This window comes from Bos indicus x Bos taurus, chromosome 3 (assembly GCF_003369695.1).
Source record: "Bos indicus x Bos taurus breed Angus x Brahman F1 hybrid chromosome 3, Bos_hybrid_MaternalHap_v2.0, whole genome shotgun sequence".
Classification (NCBI taxonomy): domain Eukaryota; kingdom Metazoa; phylum Chordata; class Mammalia; order Artiodactyla; family Bovidae; genus Bos; species Bos indicus x Bos taurus.
The window spans coordinates 94,589,897-94,611,644 of record NC_040078.1 but is presented as its reverse complement, the minus strand read 5'-3'; the positions used below and the strand labels follow the sequence as shown (position 1 = coordinate 94,611,644).

Here is a 21,748-nt window from a genome sequence, read left to right as displayed (position 1 = left end):
TGTTATTTTTCCAATTCAAAAGTATCCTGGCTATACTTAGCTCTCTGTATTTCTTTATAAATCTTAGTTAGATTGTCTATTTAAGACTAAGTAAATCTTCTAAGATTATGGTTGTGATATCATAATCACATGATATGAATCATTCATATAAAATGATGCCATCTAAGGTAGTTTTACTATTTTCCCAATCTGCATGCCTTCTTTTTTATGTCTAATTGTTCTAGCTAAAACCTCCACTACAATGTCAAATAGAGATGGACAGAGCTGATGTCTTGATCCTCATATTTGGGAAAATGTTTTCAATCTTCCACCATTAAAAAAGATGTTAGTTGTGGGTTATTCAAAGTTACTCTTTATGACGTTGAAGAAGTTCCCTTTTCAGTTCAGTTCAGTTCAGTAGCTCGGTCGTGTGCGACTCTTTGTGACCCCATGAATTGCAGCACGCCAGGCCTCCCTGTCCATCACCAACTCCCGGAGTTCACTCAGACTCACGTCCATCAAGTCAGTGATGCCATCCAGCCATCTCATCCTCTGTCGTACCCTTCTCCTCTTGCCCCCAATCCCTCCCAGCATCAGACTCTGCCAATGAGTCAACGCTTCGCATGAGATGACCAAAGTACTGGAGTTTCAGCTTTAGCATCATTCCTTCAAAAGAGATCCCAGGGCTGATCTCCTTCAGAATGGACTGGTTGGATCTCCTTGCAGTCCAAGGGACTCTCAAGAGTCTTCTCCAATACCACAGTTCAAAACCATCAATTCTTCAGCACTCGGCTTTTTTCACAGTCCAACTCTCGTATCCATACATGACCACAGGAAAAACCATAGCCTTGACTAGACAGACCTTTGTTGGAAAAGTAATGTCTCTGCTTCTCAATATGCTATCTAGGTTGGTCATAACTTTCCTTCCAAGGAGTAAGCATCTTCTAATTTCATGGCTGCAGTCACCATCTGCAGTGATTCTGGAGCCCAGAAAAATAAAGTCTGAACTTTCCACTGTTTCCCCATCTATTTCCCATGAAGTGATGGGACCGGATGCCATGATCTTCATTTTCTAAATGTTGAGCTTGAAGCCAACTTTTTCACTCTCCACTTTCACTTTCATCAAGAGGCTTTTGAGTTCCTCTTCACTTTCTGCCATAAGGGTGGTGTCATCTGCATATCTGAGGTTATTGAGATTTCTCCCGGCAATCTTGATTCCAACTTGTGTTTCTTCCAGTCCAGCATTTCTCATGATGTATTCTGCATAGAAGTTAAATAAGCAGGGTGACAATATACAGCCTTGACATACTCCTTTTCCTATTTGGAGCCAGTCTGTTGTTCCATGTCCAGTTCTAACTGTTGCTTCCTGACCTGCATACAGATTTCTCAAGAGGCAGGTCAGGTGGTCTGGTATTCCCATCTCTTTCAGAATTTTCCACAGTTTATTGTGATCCACACAGTCAAAGGCTTTGGCATAGTCAATAAAGCAGAAATAGATGTTTTTCTGGAACTCTCTTGCTTTTTCCATGATCCAGCGGATGTTGGCAATTTGATCTCTGGTTCTTCTGCCTTTTCTAAAACCAGCTTGAACATCAGGAAGTTCACAGTTCACATATTGCTGAAGCCTGGCTTGGAGAATTTTGAGCATTACTTTACTAGCGTGTGAGATGAGTGCAATTGTGCAGTAGTTTGAGCATTCTTTGGCATTGCCTTTCTTTGGGATTGGAATGAAAACTGACCTTTTCCAGTCCTGTGGCCACTGCTGAGTTTTCCAAATTTGCTGGCATATTGAGTGCAGCACTTTCACAGCATCATCTTTCAGGATTTGAAATAGCTCAACTGGAATGCCATCACCTCCAATAGCTTTGTTTGTAGTGATGCTTTCTAAGGCCCACTTGACTTCACATTCCAGGATGTCTGGCTCTAGGTCAGTGATCACACCATCATGATGGGTCGTGAAGATCGTTTTTGTACAGTTCTTCTGTGTATTCTTGCCACCTCTTCTTAATATCTTCTGCTTCTGTTAGGTCCATACCATTTCTGTCCTTTATCGAGCCCATCTTTGCATGAAATGTTCCCTTGGTATCTCTAATTTTCTTGAAGAGTTCTCTAGTCTTTCCCATTCTGTTGTTTTCCTCTATTTCTTTGCATTGATCGCTGAAGAAGGCTTTCTTATCTCTTCTTGCTATTCTTTGGAACTCTGCATCTGACAGAATGTGGTCTACTGGAGATGGGAATGGCAAAGCACTTCAGTATTCTTGCCTTGAGAACACCATGAACAGTATGAAAAGGCAAAATGATAGGATACTGAAAGAGGAACTCCCCAGGTCAGTAGGGGCCCAATATGCTACTGGAGATCAGTGGAGAAATAACTCCAGAAAGAATGAAGGGATGGAGCCAAAGCAAAAACAATACCCAGCTGTGGATGTGACTGGTGATAGAAGCAAGGTCCGATGCTGTAAAGAGCAATATTGCATAGGAACCTGGAATGTCAGGTCCATGAATCAAGGCAAATTAGAAGTGGTCAAACAAGAGATGGCAAGAGTGAATGTCGATATTCTAGGAATCAGCGAATTCAAATGGACTGGAATGGGTGGATTTAACTCAGATGACCATTATATCTATTACTGCAGGCAGGAATCCCTCAGAAGAAATGGAGTAGCCATCATGGTCAACAAGAGTCTGAAATGCAGTACTTGGATGCAATCTCAAAAATGACAGAATGATCTCTGTTCGTTTCCAAGGCAAACCATTCAATATCATAGTAATCCAAGTCTATGCTCCAACCAGTAACGCTGAAGAAGCTGAAGTTGAACGGTTCTATGAAGACCTACAAGACTTTTTAGAACTAACACCCAAAAAAGATGTCCTTTTCATTATAGAGGACTGGAATGCAAAAGTAGGAAGTCAAGAAACACCTGGAGTAACAGGCAAATTTGGCCGTGGAATACGGAATGAAGCAGGGCAAAGACTGATAGAGTTTTGCCAAGAAAATGCACTGGTCACAGCCAACAACCTCTTCCAACAACACAAGAGAAGACTCTACACATGGACATCACCAGATGGTCAACACCAAAACCAGATTCATTATATTCTTTGCAGTCAAAGATGGAGAAGCTCTATACAGTCAGCAAAAACAAGACCAGGAGCTGACTGTGGCTCAGATCATGAACTCCTTATAGCCAAATTCAGACTTAAATGAAGAAAGTAGGGAAAACCACTAGACCATTTAGGTATGACCTAAATCAAATCCCTTATGATTATACAGTGGAAGTGAGAAATAAATTTAAGGGCCTAGATCTGAGAGAGTGCCTGATGAACTATGGAATGAGGTTTGTGACACTGTACAGGAGACAGGGATCAAGACCATCGCCATGGAAAAGAAATGCAAAAAATAAAAATGGCTGTCTGGGGAGGCCTTACAAATAGCTTTGAAAAGAAGAGAAGCAAAAAGCAAAGTTCCCTTTTATTCATGATTTATTACATGTTTTATCATGAAAGGGTGCTGAATTAAATGCCTTTTCTGTTTATACTGAAATAATTTTTGAAATGTGTTTGTCCTTCTATTAAATTGGCATATTATGTTCACTGATTTTTGTATGGTGAACAACCCTTGCAGTTCTGGGATAAATCCCACCTGAATGGTGCATAATCCTTTTTATATGTTGCTGATTCAGTTTTGTAGTATTTTGTTGAAGATTTTTGCATCTATATTCTACTACTTGGAGAAGGAAATGGCAACCCACTCCAGTACTCTTGCCTGGAAAATACCATGGATGGAGGAGCCTGGTAGGCTACAGTCCATGGGGTCGCAGAGTCAGACACGACTGAGTGACTTCACTTTCTTTCTTTCTATAGTTCCTTTTGAAGAAGGAAATGGCAACCCACTCCAGTGTTCTTGCCTGGAGAATCCCATGGATGGAGGGGCCTGGTGGACTACAGTCTATGAGGTTGCAAAGTGTCGGACACGACTAAGCAACTAACACACACACACATTCTACTACTGGTCTGTAGTCTTCCTGTACAATCATTGTCTAGTTTTAATATCAGAGCAATACCAGCTTCATAGAATGACTTAGAAGTGTCCCTCTTCTATATTTCAGAAGAGTTTATGAAGCATTAGTTTTAATCCTTTAAATGTTTGGTAGAATTCACCAGTAAAGTCGTATGGACCTATACTCTTCTTTTGGTAAGTTCTTGATTACTAATCCCATCTCTCATGATAGGTCTATTCAGATTTTCTGTGTTGAGTCAGTTTCAATAGCTTTGTGTCTTTCTACAAATTTGTCCATTTCATCTTGGCTATCTACTTGTTGGCATACAATAGTTGACAATTGTATTATAATTTTAAAATTTTGGTTAATATCATACTAATGTCCACTCTTTCATTTCTTTTTCTTGGTCAGTTTAGCTGAAGGTTTGTCAATTTTGTTCACCTTTTCAAATAACCAAATTCTGATTTTGTTTACTTTCTATAGTTTTTCTATTCCCTATTTCATTTATTTCCACTCAAATATTTATTATGTCCTTCCTTCTGCTTACCTGGGTTTAGATTGCTCTTCTTTGCCTTGCTAATTAAGATGCAAGTTTAGGTTCATTTGAGATCTTACTTTTATAATGGAGGGGTTCGATCTTCCCGACCCAGGGATCAAACCTGGGTCTCCTGCATTACAGGCAGACGCTTTACCGTCTGAGCCACCAGGGAAGCCATGGAGGGGTTTACAGCTATAAATTTCCCTCTGATGCATCTAAATTTCCCTTTTGATGCATCTCATAATTTTTTGTATGTTTTTTTCATTTTCACTAGTGTCTAAGTATTTTTTAATTTCCCTTGTGATTTCTTTTTTGATCCACTGATTATTTAAGGGTAGGCTGTTAAATTTATACAGATTCATGAAAGTCCCTAAATTTCCTTGTTACTACTGATTACTAATTCCATTCCATTCCACCTAGAGAACATACTCTGTATAATTTTATTCTTTCAAATATACTGGAAATAAATTTATTTTATGACCTAATATATATCAATGCTGGAGAAAAGTACATGCAGTACTTGAGAAGAATGTGTATTTTGCTGATTTGGGGTGAAGTGCTCTGTTAAAAGTTTACATGCTTGTTCATGTCTTCTATTTCTTGTTGATCTACCCAGTTGTTCTCTGCCTTATTGAAAGTAGAATATTTACATTTGCAACTATTACTACTGAATCGTGTGTTTCTGCCTTCAATTCCGTCGGTTTTTGCTTTATGTTTTTTGAGGTTCCTTTGAAAGATGAACGTGTTTATAACTGTTACACCTTCTGAAGAACTGACCCTTATATCATTATAAAATTCCCTTGTCTCCAGTAACAAGTTTCTCTTAAAGTCTATTTTGTCTGATATTAGTTCAGCCACTATAGTTCCCTTTTAATCACTATGTGTATATACTTTTTCATCCTTTTATTGCCAATCCATTGGTGTATATTTAAGGCTTCCCTGGTGGCCCAGTGATAAAGAACTTGCCTGCCAATGCAGGACACATATCATCCTTTTGCTGCCAATCTACTGGTATATTTTAATCTAAAGTGTGTCTCTCACATGTACACAATGTTCATTGTAGCACTATTTACAATAGCTAGAACACGCAAGCAACCTCTATGCCCATCAACAGAGTGAATGGATAAGGAAGATGTGGTACATTTATACAATGGAATATTACCTGGCCATAAAAAGAAACACATTTGAGTCATTCTAATGAGGTAGATGAATCTAGAACCTATTATACAAAGTGAAGTCAAAAAGAGAAAGATAAATATCATATACTAATGCATGTATATGGAATCTAGAAAGATGGTACCAATGAATTTATTTGCAGGGCAGCAAGGAAGAAACACACATAGAGAACAGACTTACGGACATGGGGGGTGAGGTGGGATGGGAAGGGGAGGGTGAGATGGAGAGAGTAACATGGAAACTTAACATCAGTCGCTCAGTTGTGTCCGACTCTTTGCGACCCCATGAATCGCAGCATGCCAGGCCTCCCTGTCCATCACCAACTCCCGGAGTTCACTCAGACTCACGTCCATCGAGTCAGTGATGCCATCCAGCCATCTCATCCTCTGTCGTACCCTTCTCCTCTTGCCCCCAATCCCTCCCAGCATCAGAGTCTTTGCCAATGAGTCAACTCTTCGCATGAGGTGGCCAAAGTACTGGAGTTTCAGCTTCAGCATCATTCCTTCCAAAGAAATCCAGGGCTGATCTCCTTCAGAATGGACTGGTTGGATCTCCTTGCAGTCCAAGGGACTCTCAAGAGTCTTCTCCAACACCACAGTTCAAAAGCATCAATTCTTCAGCACTCAGCCTTCTTCACAGTCCAACTCTCACATCCATACATGACCACAGGAAAAGCCATAGCCTTGACTAGATGGACCTTTGTTGGCAAAGTAATGTCTCTGCTTTTGAACATGCTATCTAGGTTGGTCATAACTTTCCTTCCAAGGAGTAAGCGTCTTTTAATTTCATGGCTGCAGTCACCATCTGTAGTGATTTTGGAGCCCAGAAAAATAAAGTCTGACACTGTTTCCACTGTTTCCCCATCTATTTCCCATGAAGTGATGGGACCGGATGCCATGATCTTCATTTTCTGAATGTTGAGCTTGAAGCCAACTTTTTCACTCTCCACTTTCACTTTCATCAAGAGGCTTTTGAGTTCCTCTTCACTTTCTGCCATAAGGGTGGTGTCACCTGCATATCTGAGGTTACTGATATTTCTCCTGGCAATCTTGATTCCAGCTTGTGTTTCTTCCAGTCCAGCATTTCTCATGATGTATTCTGCATAGAAGTTAAATAAGCAGGGTGACAATATACAGCCTTGACGTACCCCTTTTCCTATTTGGAACCAGTCTGTTGTTCCATGTCCAGTTCTAACTGTTGCTTCCTGACCTGCATACAAATTTCTCAAGAGGCAGGTCAGGTGGTCTGGTATTCCCATCTCTTGAAGAATTTTCCACAGTTTATTGTGATCCACACAGTCAAAGGCTTTGGCATAGTCAATAAAGCAGAAATAGATGTTTTTCTCGAACTCTCTTGCTTTTTCAATGATCCATCAAATGTTGGCAATTTGATCTCTGGTTCCTCTGCCTTTTCTAAAACCAGCTTGAACATCAGGAAGTTCACGGTTTCACATATTGCTGAAGCCTGGCTTGGAGAATTTTGAGCATTACTTTACTAGCGTGTGAGATGAGTGCAATTGTGCCGTAGTTTGAGCATTCTTTGGCATTGCCTTTCTTTGGGATTGGAATGAAAACTGACCTTTTCCAGTCCTGTGGCCACTGCTGAGCTTTCCAAATTTGCTGGCATATTGAGTGCAGCACTTTCACAGCATCATCTTTCAGGATTTGAAATAGCTCAACTGGAATTCTATCACCTCTACTAGCTTTGTTCGTAGCGATGCTTTCTAAGGCCCATTTGACTTCACATTCCAGGACGTCTGGCTCTAGGTCAGTGATCACATCATCGTGATTATCTGGGTCGTGAAGATCTTTTTTGTACAGTTCTTCTGTGTATTCTTGCCACCTCTTCTTAATATCTTCTGCTTCTGTTAGGTCCATACCATTTCTGTCCTTTATCGAGCCCATCTTTGCATGAAATGTTCCTTTGGTATCTCTGATTTTCTTGAAGAGATCTCTAGTCTTTCGCATTCTGTTGTTTTCCTCTATTTCTTTGCATTGGTCGCTGAAGAAGGCTTTCTTATCTCTTCTTGCTATTCTTTGGAACTCTGCATTCAGATGTTTATATCTTTCCTTTTCTCCTTTGCTTTTCACTTCTCGTCTTTTCACACAACAATATGTAAAATAGAAAGCCAATGGGAATTTGCTGTACGACTCAGGGAACCCAAACAGGGGCTCTGTATCAACCTAGATGCGTGGGATGGTGAGGGAGGGAGGGAGGAAGGAGATTCAAGAGGGAGGGGACATATGTATACCTATGGCTGATTCATGTAGATGTTTTACAGAAAACAACAAAATTCTGTAAAGCAATTATATCAATTAAAAAATAAAGTGTATCTCTTATAGGTAGCATATTATATAGCTGACTCATGTTTCTTTGCCCAGTCTGCCAATGTCTTATCTTTTAATTGAAATGCTTAATCCATTTACATTTAATTACTGATAAGACAGGATTTATATCTGTCTTTGCGATCTACTGCAAGTCCTATGCCTTTTTTCCCCTCTATTCCTCAACTGCTGACTTCTTTTTGTTAAAATAGGTATTTTCTAGAGTACCATTCAAATTCCCTTGCCATTTCTTTTACTATATTTTTGAGTTATTTTCCTAACTAATAACAATCCATTTTGAATTAATACCAACTTAACTTCAGTATTTGGAGAAGGAAATGGCAACCCACTCCAATATTCTTGCCTGAAGAATCCCATGGATGGAGGAGCTTGGTGGGCTACAGTCCACAGGTCGCAGAGTCGGACACGACTGAGCGACTTCACTTTCACTTCACTAACTTCAGTATTACACGAAAGCGTCACTTCTATATACCTGTTCTCTTTTTTGTGCTATTATTGCCATACAAATGATATCGTTATACATTATATGCCTATGAACACATTTATAATTTTTTCTTTATACAGCTATCTTTTAAATCAGATAGGAAAAAAACTACAAAAACTGTATCTTTTATATTTATATAGGTAAACAAAGACAGTATAAATTATATAAGTTATCTTTTTAAGTGTGCTTTATTTCTTCATGTGGAATTGAGTGTCCTTTCATTTCAGTCTGAAGGACTCCATCCATCCATGTCGTACAGAGATTTGCTAATGACAATTTTAATTTACCTGAGAATGTCTTAATTTCTCCATTTAGAAGGATATTTTTGATGGATAAAAAATACTTGGTTTGCATTCTTTCAGTACTTTGAATGCATCATACCATTGTCTTCTTGCTTCCATGATTTCTCAAAGCACCCGTTTACCCTATTGAGACTAACCTTTATGAAAAAAGCTGCTCCTCTCTTGCTACTTTCAATATTCTTTTTACATTTAGTTTTTAATGGCTTGATTATAACAAGTCTTAATGTGAAAGTCATTGTGAATATCAGTGTTTATTCTTCTGGAAATCTGCTGAGTTGCTTGAATGTGTAGATGTTTGTCTTTTACCAATTTGGAAAGAGTTTGGCTATTATGTCTTCAAGAATATTTCTATGTTTTTCTCATTTCCTCTTGGAACTCCTATAAAACACATGCTAGTATGCTTGATCGTATCTCGTAGATCTCTGAAGCTCTGTTTTATTTTTCTTCATCACTTTTCTTTATTTCTGTTCCTCAGACTGGAAAATCCCAATTAATCTTTCTTCTAGTTTATTCATTCTTTCCTCAGCTAGCTCAAATCTTCTGTTAAGCTCTTCTAGTTAATTTTTCAAGTTGTACTTTTCAACTCTAGAATTTCTATTTGGTTCTTTTAATAATTTGTATCTGTTGAGGGGTGTTAGAAGGAAGGTTCAAGAGGGATGGGATATATGTACACACATAACTGACTCACTCTGTTGTACAGCAGAAACTAACACAGAATTGTACAGCAATGGTACTCCAATTTAAAAAAAAAAAAAGTAAAAATAAAGCAACTATTTATCTGGGAAAAAAATAATTTGTATCTCTTTACTGATGTTCTCTGTTTAGTAAGACATCATTCTTGTGTTCTCCTGTAGTTCTTAGACATAGTTTTCTTTAGCTCTTTGAACATAATTAAAATAGGTTATCTAAAGTTTCTGTCAGGTTAACTCCAGAATCTAGACTTTCTTAGGAACAGTATCTATTGACTACTGTTTTTCCATTGTATCAGTCATACTTTTCTGCATCCCTCATAATTTTGTTGAAAAAAAATTTTTAGTAATATAATGTAGCAACTCTGTAAATCAAGCCTCTCCTCCCTAATCCGGGTTTGTTGTTATTGCTGTTTCTTGTTGTTACTATTTACATATTTAGTGCCCTTCTGATTTCCCTAGTGGCTCAGACAGTAAAGATATGGTCCACAATGAGATCTGGGTTCAATCCCTGGTTTAAGAAGATGCCCTGGCGAAGGCAATGGCTACACACTTCAGTATTCTTGCCTGGAGAATTCCATGGACAGAGGAGCCTGTGACCATGGGGTTGCAAACAGTCAGACATGAACGAGCAACTCACACGTACCTTAAACTAATCCTGTGAAGTCTGTATTCTTTGATGGCTTGGTTAGCTTGCGATAATCTCTGGTTGCAGAGAGATTTCCTTAAATGCCTTGCCAAGGGGTTCTCTATGCATATTGGGGGATGCTTTCAACATACAGTCAGGCAGTTTACAACTCTACATTAGCCATCACATCCTGCTTGCACAGAGACTCAACACCAGCCATGACAAGAGTGTAAGGCCTTAAGTCTTTCTTGAGCATGCATACAGCCCTGGACATGACACAGCTTTATACACATATGTGACCTTCAAAATTCCCAGGAATATCCTGGAGCTTTCCAAAGCCCCTTAGGATCTATTCTGCAGTTTTTCCTTTTAAGCTTTGTTTGCTCCAACTTTTATCCACTGCCTCAGATGCTCACAAAGTTAAACTACTGCCATCTAAATGCTATAGACAAATGTCTCCAGAGAAAAAGATTTTTGTAAATACGTGAGCTCTCAGTCAGGCCAAATCATGAAAGTTCATGAATGGTGGTTCCCAGGGAACTGCTAGACAGGTCAAATAATGAAGATTCTCCAGAACAATGTTTTTAGAGATCTATAAATCCATCCAGCCCCTTTCAGTGGCTGCTGGACTGCTGTTTTCACTAAGACTGTGGGACCTTTTCGTTTTTAAGACTACTGTAGAGTTGGGTAGAGGGGAATGGAAACAGGGCAAATTAAAATGTCACAAAGCAAACTGTTCTTACTAAGATTTAGTCACTTGCCTGAATAAACTCCTTGGATTGTTGCAAGCTTTGGCTCATTTCCAGAGTTCTGAAAAAGTTGATTTTGACAATTTTTGGCAAGGTTCTCATTGCTTTTACAGAGGAGGGGCTTTCAGAGGTCCTTATTTACTATTCCTGCTGAGGTCAATCTGCTCTTTATTTCATTTATCTTCACCTTTTCTTTCTTCTTTCTTTGGGCATACTTTGCTAGTCTTACTCAGACTTCCTGAGATTGATCAGCTCATTAATTTTAAACTCTTCTTTTCTAAAATATACATTTGGTGGTGGTTTAGTTGCTAAGTCGTGTCTGATTCTTTGGATCCCATGGACTATACCCTGCCAGGCTCCTCTGTCCACTGGATGTCCCCGGCAAGAATACTGGAGTGGGTTGCCATTTCCTCATCCAGGGGATCTTTCCAACCCAGGGATCGAACCCAGGTCTACTATATAGCAGGCAGTCTCCTGCACTGCAGGCAGATTCTTAAACAACTGAGTCATGAGGGAAGCTGACAGAATACACACTTAAAAGTATATATTTCCCTCTAAGTACAATTATAGCTGCATCCCACAACTTTTATTCTATAATATTTTTATAATTCAATACAAAATATTTTCTAATTTCTGATATGCTTTCCTCTTTACCCAGGATTTCCTTAGAAATGTATTTAATTTCCAAACATAAGGCAATATTCTAGCTGTCTCTCTGTTATTGATTTCTGGCTAAAATTTAACTGTACATACAGTGTGATTAGAAAACAAAATCATTAATAATATGGTTTCAATGCTTTGAAATTTGAGACTGAATTTGTGGCTTAAAATATGATCAAATGAAAGAATTTTGTAGCTGGAAGGTGTTGATTAAGGATTCAAGTGGTAATCTTTTTGTCCTAATCTTCAGTGTCCTTACTGATTTTATGGTTATTCTATCAAATACTGAGAAAGGGGTGTTAAATCTCCCACTGCAGTTGCTTACTGATTCATTGTTCTTTACATTTGATTTGCTTTGAGGCTATGCTATTAGATGAGTTCAAACTGGAAACAATTATGTCTTCCTAGTTAAGTTTTATCAGTATGACATGAGCTTCTTGAGCAGTATTTTTTTTCCCAAGACTTACTACGTGTACTAGTCGATCAGTCATGTCCGACTCTTTGTAACCCCATGGACTGTGGCTTGCCAGACTTCTCTGTCCACAGAATTTTCCATGCAAGACTGCTGGAGTGGGTTGCCATTCCATTTTCCAGGGGATCTGCCCAACCCAGGCAAATCCAGGTCTTCTATATTGCAGGAAGATTCTTTTACCATCTGAGCTGCCAGGGAACCCCTCCCAAGCCTTAGATATCTAAGTCTTAAAAACTATTTGATTAGGCTTTTTAAATCCAGTCTGTTTATCTTTTAAACGGAAGTTAATCCACTCATATTTAATAAGAATTACTGTTACATATGGATCTACATCTACCTCCTAGAACAACAGACTGGTTCCAAATAGGAAAAGGAGTATGTCAAGGCTGTATATTGTCGCCCTGCTTATTTAACTTCTATGCAGAGTACATCATGAGAAACGCTGGACTGGAAGAAACACAAGCTGGAATCAAGATTGCCGGGAGAAATATCAATAACCTCAGATATGCAGATGACACCACGCTTATGGCAGAAAGTGAAGAAGAACTAAAGAGCCTCTTGATGAAAGTGAAAGAGGAGAGTGAAAAAGTTGGCTTCAAGCTCAACATTCAGAAAACGAAGATCATGGCATCTGGTCCCATCACTACATGGGAAATAGATGCGGAAACAGTGGGAAGTTCAGACTTTATTTTTCTGGGCTCCAGAATCACTGCAGATGGTGACTGCAGCCATGAAATTAAAAGACACTTACTCCTTGGAAGAAAAGTTATGACCAACATAGATAGCATATTCAAAAGCAGAGACATTACTTTGCCAACAAAGGTCCATGTAGTCAAGGCTATGGCTTTTCTAGTGGTCATGTATGGATACGAGAGTTGGACTGTGAAGAAAGCTGAGCAACGAAGAATGGATGCTTTTGAACTGTGGTGTTGGAGAAGACTCTTGAGAGTCCCTTGGACTGCAAGGAGATCCAACCAGTCCATTCTAAAGGAGATCAGCCCTGGGTGTTCTTTGGAAGGAATGATGCTGAAGCTGTAACTCCAGTACTTTGGCCGCCTCATGTGAAGAGCTGATTCACTGGAAAAGACTCTGATGCTGGGAGGGATTGGGGGCAGGAGGAGAAGAGGACGACAGAGGATAAGATGGCTGGATGGCATCACTGACTCGATGGACATGAGTCTGAGTGAACTCCGGGAGTTGGTGATGGACAGGGAGGCCTGGCGTGCTGCGATTCATGGGGTCGCAGAGAGTCAGACATGACTGAGCGATTGAACCGAACTGACATCTACCTGCATTCTCCTTTGTCCTGCTTGTCCCACTTGTTCTATCCCTCCTACTACAGTTTTCTTCTTTGAATTTATTTGAGAGACTTATTCCAAGTGTTTTCCTTGTACTGGTTTGGAATTTTTATGCCCAAATTGTGTTTTTTCAGCAGTTACCCTTAAAAATATTACATGTATCCTTTTAACTTATCAAAGTCTAGTATTAATCTTATAAAAATATCTTTTTCTCCATTTAGCATTACTCCTGATACATTGTTGTTGTTAACTCTGTATACTTTTAAGTTTCATAATTACTGTTTTAAGTAATCAATGCTCATGTATATGATTCATATAAAATGCTCCACTTCATTTGGAGCATTTCAAATGCTCCATTTCATTGCTCCACTATTGTTTTTGCAGCTCTGATCTGTATTCTCCTTCTGCCTGAAATATATTCTTTAGAATTTCCTTTGATAAGCTGATGGCATGCACACTCAACTGTGTGTCTAAGGGTGTATTCTACCATCACTCTTACAAGATATTTTTTGCTTGGTGTAGAATTTGTAGTTGGTGGTTATTTTCTTTCAGGCTGTTACAAGTATTCTATTGTCAATGAGCTTCCACTGCTGCTGAAAAGTCATCCATCAGACTAACTAATATGACTTTAAAGAACTTTTGCCCTTTTATCTGGCAAAGATTTTCTATATTTGGTTTTCTGTAGTCACTATAATTTTCTACGTGTGGATTTCTTTTAATATATACTTTTGGAATTTGTTAAGACTTCTTTACCCTCTGATTTGACGCTCTAGAAATTTTCCAGTGATCAACCCTTCAAATATTTTGTCTGTATTACTTTTCTCTCTTTTCCCTCTAGTTCTCTAGGTGTGTGTATATATATATAAATTATATATATAATATATAAATTTATATATAAATATATTATATATATATTTATATTTATAATAAAATATATATAATTTATATATATATCTCAGACATTTTCACTCTATTCTCTATGCTACTTTTCCTTTTTTCTGTATCTTTCATTTTTTCTCTCTTCACACTGTATTTGGGATTTCTCTTGGTCTATCTTTCAATTCACAAATTCTAACATCATCTATATGTATTCCTTTCTTAAATCTATCCATTGGTTTAAATTTCAATTATCATGTCTCAATTCACAATGCTCTTTCTTAATTTTTATACTTCAAATCTCATAGGTCACATTTTATAGTTTCCTATGACTTACAACTGTATTCAAACTTGTCCCTTATTTCTGTAAAAACAATAACTGTACGTAACCATGCCAATCTCTAAGATTTCTAAGGCATTAAGTCTTTTCCTGTTTCCTGTTCTCATTCACCTTGTCTTATTTTGTTGCATGTCTGCTTATGTTTGACTGAATGCTGGTCACTCTACTTGAGAGTAAATAAAACAAAGGCATTTTATTTTTGAGAGGGTTTGTTTTTGCTTCTCCTGGGCATCAGAGAACACTACCAGTTCTGGACCATGTTAAACTATATTCAAGGCTTAAGGTTCACTAGACAACATAGACATTTTTCAAAGCAGTCTGTAACTCCCCAGGATGGCTAATCCATTTCCTCAACCTAAGGGTGATGCTTTCTGAAGTCGCAGTTTATCATGAGAAGAGTTTTCTATTAAATATCCCACTTTGTGAACATCCTGGACTTTGATCAGTCTTCTTCTTGCCCTGAAATACTGATAAAGTTCAAATTTACTGAAATTAGCAAAGGCTGCCAAGGTAAAATCAGCTTTCATTCTCATTTACTTAACAGAGTAAAAATTCCGTTATTTCCTCAACTTTTTACTTAAATGATTCAAGATACTGAACAATATGACCTGTGAGGAAACTGGATTTTACTGACCTATTAAAAAATAGACAAACTTAATCCATGCTATGTAAGAGTCTTTTGCAAATTATCCAAAGACATTTTATTGCATATTAACTGTGAAAAAGTGAAAGTGAAGTCACTCAGTCGTGTCCGACTCTTTGTGACCCGATGGACGTAGCCTCCAAGGCTCCTCCGTCCATGAGATTTTCCAGGCAAGAATACTGGAGTGGGTTGCCATTTCCTTCTCCAGGAGATCTTCCTAATCCAGGGATTGAACTCAGGTCTCCCACAGTATAGGCAGACACTTTACTGTCTGAGCCACCAGAGAAGTCATATTAACTGTAGAAGTATAATAATTATCATATTTATTATAGAATATGCAATGCTTAATGCTCTACCACTGTCTACCATTTATGGCATAAATTCATGGCCTGATATTCTTAATAATTTCTATTAGGCAGTAGCATTCTTCTTATTAATTCTGAGTTTTTTAAGTAGAAATAATCTGTAATAAATGTGCAAATATCTTTGGATTTCCTGAAGTACTCCTAAGATTAAAAATGTATAGAATTTCTTAAGAAGAAATGAAACAAGTTCCTTAACTAGACTTTATATCAAATTTCATCATCTCTGAGGTGGTTGTAATTTTTTCAACATATCCTTTGCCTATTCTTTTTTTCCAATGAAATGTGTTTATTCATGAGTATTCAATTTGTCTACTGCTTAAGTTTTCTTAACATGCTGTAAAACTTGGGAGTTGAAAACTCTGAAATCAAAGCTAACACACAGTCACCCTAAAGAGTATTCCTGATTTTCTATGTTTATAAAAAAGATAAATTTGGGCCTCATTTGCACTGTTTGATTAACTTCTTTTATCTCTATTCTTTTGTTTGTTATTTTGGAATTAAATGCTTAATTAGATAAACACTGATATCAAATATATGCACTGTGAGCATATCCTTAAGTATGGGATTAAAAAGACTTATAAACTATTTCACTGAATACAAAATAGACAGCCATATTTCAGATTAAAGAAAAAAACCACTATGTTGTATCCTACTATAAACACTGTCATCAAAGTAATTATGTCAATTTTAATGGCATTTTGGCATTGTTTTAGTGGAAAAGCTGTTAACTTGGGGGTTCAAGAACAGACAAATATTTATTTCCTTGAAAATAATGGCATATGCTTTCAACTTACAGGAACTTACCCAGAAGTTTTCTCAGGGTCGAATTAATTCTTAAGGGATGAGACAATTTAAGAAAACCTGACCACTGTCATGTTTTGAGAATTTTTTTTTGTCATTTGTGTTTTGATTTTATGGCATTTTTTTATATTAAAAAAAATTTGAATTAATTCATTCAAGACATCTCAAATAAGTATCTGCCAAATTCTTGATACTAGAAATAACCAACAAAAAATGGACCAAAAACTGCCATCAGACCTTACATTATACTGGTCAAACTCGATTATTTCTTTCTTTCTTAGTATTTCAATCTTATATTTATCTAGATTTTGGTATAAAGTGACTTCTTTTTACTACTGTATGCTTTGCCTTACAACCTTGCTATATCAAAGCTCTATTAATGCCCTGACAAACTTTTGAGAAGATAATTTTGAGTATCAAAAGCTCTTTTTAAAAAAGTTTTAAAAATATTCATGCAAATACACTCAGAAATTTCACTCCTTAGAACTTAGCAAAAGGAAATGATTAACGATGTACACAAACTCTAGAATATTCACTACAGCATCATAGTACCAGAAAACTAAAAATAATTCAACTGTCCAATAATACATGAATGGTTAAACAGATACACAATTACTTAGTCATGTTTTATAAATTATAAAACTGTATACAAACGTGATAAACCTTGTTTTTAAAATATGAAAAGATATGAATAAGCTGATCCCATATATGTTACAAGTATAGATGGCTACATTCCAAAATATCAATCATGGTTATCTCTAGATTATGAAATTGAGAGCAATCTTACCTCTTTTTCCCTTCTGTTTTCCATATTTTCTACTAAATTAGAAAATAATAATTGCAATAATGAGTCAATAGAGACTACATTATTTACAAAATTCAAAAGATATTTAAATGGTTTCAGTTTAATCTTTAATACAAAGACTAAGTATTACAGAATAAGAGCCAAGGTATATTTACAATTTGCTCTGTTCTCCAAATATTGTTGATAATCCTACAGAACTAGAGTACTGCTGGAAAAAAAATACCACAGAACAATGCCCAACATTGCCAGTTGTAAGATGGCACCAGACAATCAAAATAAAAATATATTTTGGGTTAGTTACCTATCCAGGGCTTCTTTGAAGTACTTCCTCTGGACATCAAACTGAAAGACTGTACGTTCACAATCAGTTGAAGCATTATCACTGCCCCCATGTTTCTTCAGGAAGGCATCAAATCCATTTTCATCTGGATATTTCAAGCTACCCATGAATACCACTAAGTGAAAAGAATTCAAAGTCACAGAACACAAAGATACAGACAATGCTTTTATTAACAAGGATGAAATTTCAAAACAAACTGGTAGAAAATATGCCAACAGTGATTACATCTGGATAATACTTATTTTCTTCATTGTACTTCTGTTTTTTTAACTTTCTATAATGCTCATATATTATTTTTAAATTAAAAAACTAAATATTTTTAATGAAATACGTAATTTATTTGTAAAAGGTTAAAATGTAAACTGACATATATGCAAATTAATTTCTACTATAAAAACTCATAAGGTAAGAAATTCACCCTTGAGTACCTTAGAAAACTAGCATACAAAGAAGTAGTAATTCAAGAGTTCATAACTGAATAGCATTCACAAAGGTTTTACTTGGGTACATAAATAATTACACTGAAGATTTACTGTTTTGCTTTGATATTAATCGTGCCTTTTTATTTTTTGTATTTCTAATGCTTTGACATCTTGAGGCCTTGCCAGTCCTGGAAGGAACTGCCCCTCCCAAGATGATAGTCTAAACTCCTAAAGATCAGCAATTTCCTCCTGATTGGTTGGCCTTACTGTACCTGAATAATAAGACTTACATTTTAAAATAGTTTTCTAAGCAGTTTCACGCTAATCCTCAAAACAAATACACTCAAGATTAAAATTAAGTCTTTCCCCTATGATATTCACTAAGATTTTTTTCTTAGTTTTTCTCTTATTAAACATTATCACAATCCTATCAAACCAGTTACTTATCTGTGAAATCAATTCTTACAAATTTGGAGGAAAAATCACACCCGGCAATGGTATTTTACAAAGATCTTACTGTGCTCCAAAAAGTGTGCCAGCCCGGGCAGGTCATCTGGATCAGCAAAACTCCCAACTCCAACACAAAGAGCCGCTGCAGACTGGAGTAAGTAGAACACATACAAATAGTGAGTCAATCCTACAGGAATAATAATGTCATCTCATTTTAAGGATTCACTTGGAGATGGACCTTATCCAACAGAAAGCAAGAGAATTCTTTCCCTGAGAATCTGGAGGAGCAGCAAAGTGAAACTCACCAGAACTGTGTCAGTTTCACCCTGCTGCTCCTCCTCTTGCCATCCTGCAAAATGCTGAACAGGTGCAGACCTAAGGGAAAAAGCAGAAACAGACAGGAAAAAAAGCCAAAGGGGACTGGCCAGCCCACCCAAGTATCATTTTGTGTCAGCATTTCAAAGTTCTGAACCAAGTTTGTTTCCTGATTAACCAGATTTCAGAAATCTGCAGAAGTAATATATCTGAGATTTTCTCTAAAGATCTCTAAACAATTAAAGGCTCTGTGTTCATTAATTCAAGTTACTAGATGGAAACTTCTCAATATGTCACTCAGAAAATATTGTTTTTATTAAAACAGGGCATAAGATAACAACTCAAGAAAACATCTAACAAAGATAATAAATTAATGGTTATTAAAAATCTTAAGCCATTAAAGAACTACAGAACTAAACTTTAAAGAGGCTTTTTAGTTCTTCACTTCTTATATAAAGGTATAAAAAATACATTACTTATTGGTTCACATTTTCCAAGTACTTTGGGAAAATCAATTTGCAACAAAATAGATAGTCAGGAGGTATGCCAAATTCTGCATTTAAAATGATCAGGGCAACCATTATATCAAAGTAAGTTAAAGGACATAAAAAAAGGAGAGAAAAATAGTCAATTTGAATCCTAAAGGATAGAAAGCTGAATTATTAACTTTCCCAAATTTTACAAATGTCAATTTTAAAGGGCTAACACATTTGATGACACAGATTATTCTGATAAATAGTTATCCTCTTAGAAGGCTTTAAAAAAAAAATAGTGTACACCTGGTATAAAGGCTAACCATGTGTTGGCGGGGCGGGGCGGGGGGGGGGGGGGGGTGGGCAGGCGGGAGGTGTACGTTTTTGGAAGAACCAAACAGCCTCACGTGATACTCATAAATCCCTTATTTAAGACGTAGACACATAAACTCAGTTAAAACATGACGGAATATCCACTTCTTCAAAGCACAGTCTAATGGGTTCTGTGATGTGTTTAATAGATGCCTAACCTGCTTTCAGCTCCAACTACCCCATTAAGATTTCTTGTCTTGAACAGCTGGGTTGAAGACATTTTTGTATAAGTTGACTTAAACCACAGTTTATCAGTCAGCTTTGACCACAGCAAAAACAGGCTCTGCAATTGCTAGAAAAGAAATTCATACTTGAGAATTATCTATCCAAAAAATTCATACTTGAGAAATTCATACTTGAGACTTGATTTAAGAAAGCCTTGAACAAATCATAATTCAGCATATATCATACTTAAATTCCAATCTTGTTAATTTATCAACTTTAAGATCAAGAACTTTAAAGATCTAAAACTTTAAGATCAAGAACAACTTCCCTCTGGGAGGAAGAAAGTGGAAGAGGGTAAAAATGATGATTAAAAGAGTAGCCAACTTCCTAATTGGGTAAATGTTCTCCAAAAACCTCAGAAAACTTTCTTCCTACTATCCTTACAAATTCACATATTCATCTTAAACACAGTTCACATTTTTCAAATAAAAAATCATAAAACCACTGCAAAATCCTATACTACTCTTAAGCCATCTCTTATCTAGACTATCTATTTTATTTACCTTTTGTAGGCATTTATTCATTCAGTGAATATAAATAATTTTCCATGACTACAATCATGGGATCTTTCCTTTCACTAGTGTACCCACAGCATAAAACAATTTGATCTCGTCTTCAAACTGCACTAACCTCTTCCATTCCTTTCTAAAATCCAGAAAATCAGCTATCAGTATCTTATGAGGGAATATATCATACCAAGTTCTCAGAAAAGACAGGCAGCATCTAAGCCATTGTTTAAATGATCACTAGATTCTGACCCTGCTGCTTCTAGACAAGGTAACATTTAGAGTTTGATGTATGTAATAAGCAAAATAAAAAGGGGTACCCAAAATACTGGATGCACATCTTCTTTTGTCAAACAGGTTCACAATTGCTATATAAACCTAAAATATTTTATTACATCTTGACAATAAAATTGGCTGTCAAAAAATTTTTTAACTTAATCCTAGAGTTTTGCTTATCAGTTGATAGAGGGTATGAAGAAGTCCAAATACAGGAAAAGCTATTAATAGAGATACAGGAAGAAGTTTATAAACCAGGAATATTCAGTTATGAAGTTATAACACAGTAAGTCTGGAGCGAAAATGGACTTCAAAATTTATGTAACCTAATTCTCTTGTTTTAGAAATGAGGGGAAAAAATGAGAAAATGAAAAGGTCTAAGATCCTTTGTAAAGATAATGACAGTCTCAGAATTAGAATTCAGGTTTCCTAACTATCACTATTCTTCCCACTTGACTTATTTCTTCCCTTCTATTATTTCTCTATTTGGAATTATAAGATCTATTTTAAATTAAAAGTGAGTTGATTAACTCCTAATTTATTTATAAAGACTTTAGTATAGACTATAAAGACAACAGACTATCTACATATATATAATTTTTTCCCTGGTGTTTTGGTTTTTATCCCCAAAGCCTTCCAAGCTAAAATCACTTGGCCTATCTTGCTCTGCCAAAACAGGCATCAATTATAATCTGAATAGCAAGAGGGAACAGTTTCTTTAAACATGACTCAACCCCTTCAACACCTAAGTGAAACAACAGGCACAATCTTCTTTAAAAAAAATTTTTTTTTCCAGAAGAGTACCTATCAATTTATCTAAGACATATCTACTACTTACATTTCAAACTGTCACATTTTGAGGGCTGATTTTATAGTGTTATACATGTGATCTTTTAGATTTTAGTGTTAATAATCTGAACTTTAATTCATTTTTTTGAGAATGATACCATGTTGAATATATTACCAATATTTAAGATACTAGCTTTAACAAACATTTGCTGGTCAATTCCACTATAATGGCTCCAGAATATTATACTCCAATATTGGTATTTTCTACTTCAAAATGGAAGCATTCTTCAAAAAATATCCAGAGAGGAATATTATTTCTATCAACCAGTACTTATCTATTCACCTACTGTTATTAATATGTTTCACTAACTAAGCTCAACTCTCCATTTCTATTTCAATTCTTCCAAATTACTTATTAATTATTTGGACCACTGA

At 36.5% G+C, this 21,748-nt stretch overlaps 1 protein-coding gene across 2 annotated transcripts in view; it reads right to left on the bottom strand.

Moving 5' to 3' along the window:
* The window catches only part of NRDC (nardilysin convertase), a 102,794-nt gene that overhangs the window by 59,284 nt on the left and 21,762 nt on the right, over nt 1–21,748 (bottom strand). The window contains exons 3-6 of one of the 2 annotated variants that reach the window (XM_027537270.1): nt 19,676–19,809; nt 18,663–18,732; nt 18,425–18,506; nt 17,447–17,600 (exon numbers count right to left, since the gene is read on the bottom strand). In XM_027537270.1, the coding sequence (XP_027393071.1) occupies nt 17,447–17,600; nt 18,425–18,506; nt 18,663–18,732; nt 19,676–19,809 (440 nt within the window). The remainder of the gene's footprint in view (nt 1–17,446; nt 17,601–18,424; nt 18,507–18,662; nt 18,733–19,675; nt 19,810–21,748) is intronic. The other variant, XM_027537272.1, reaches the window with a different exon arrangement.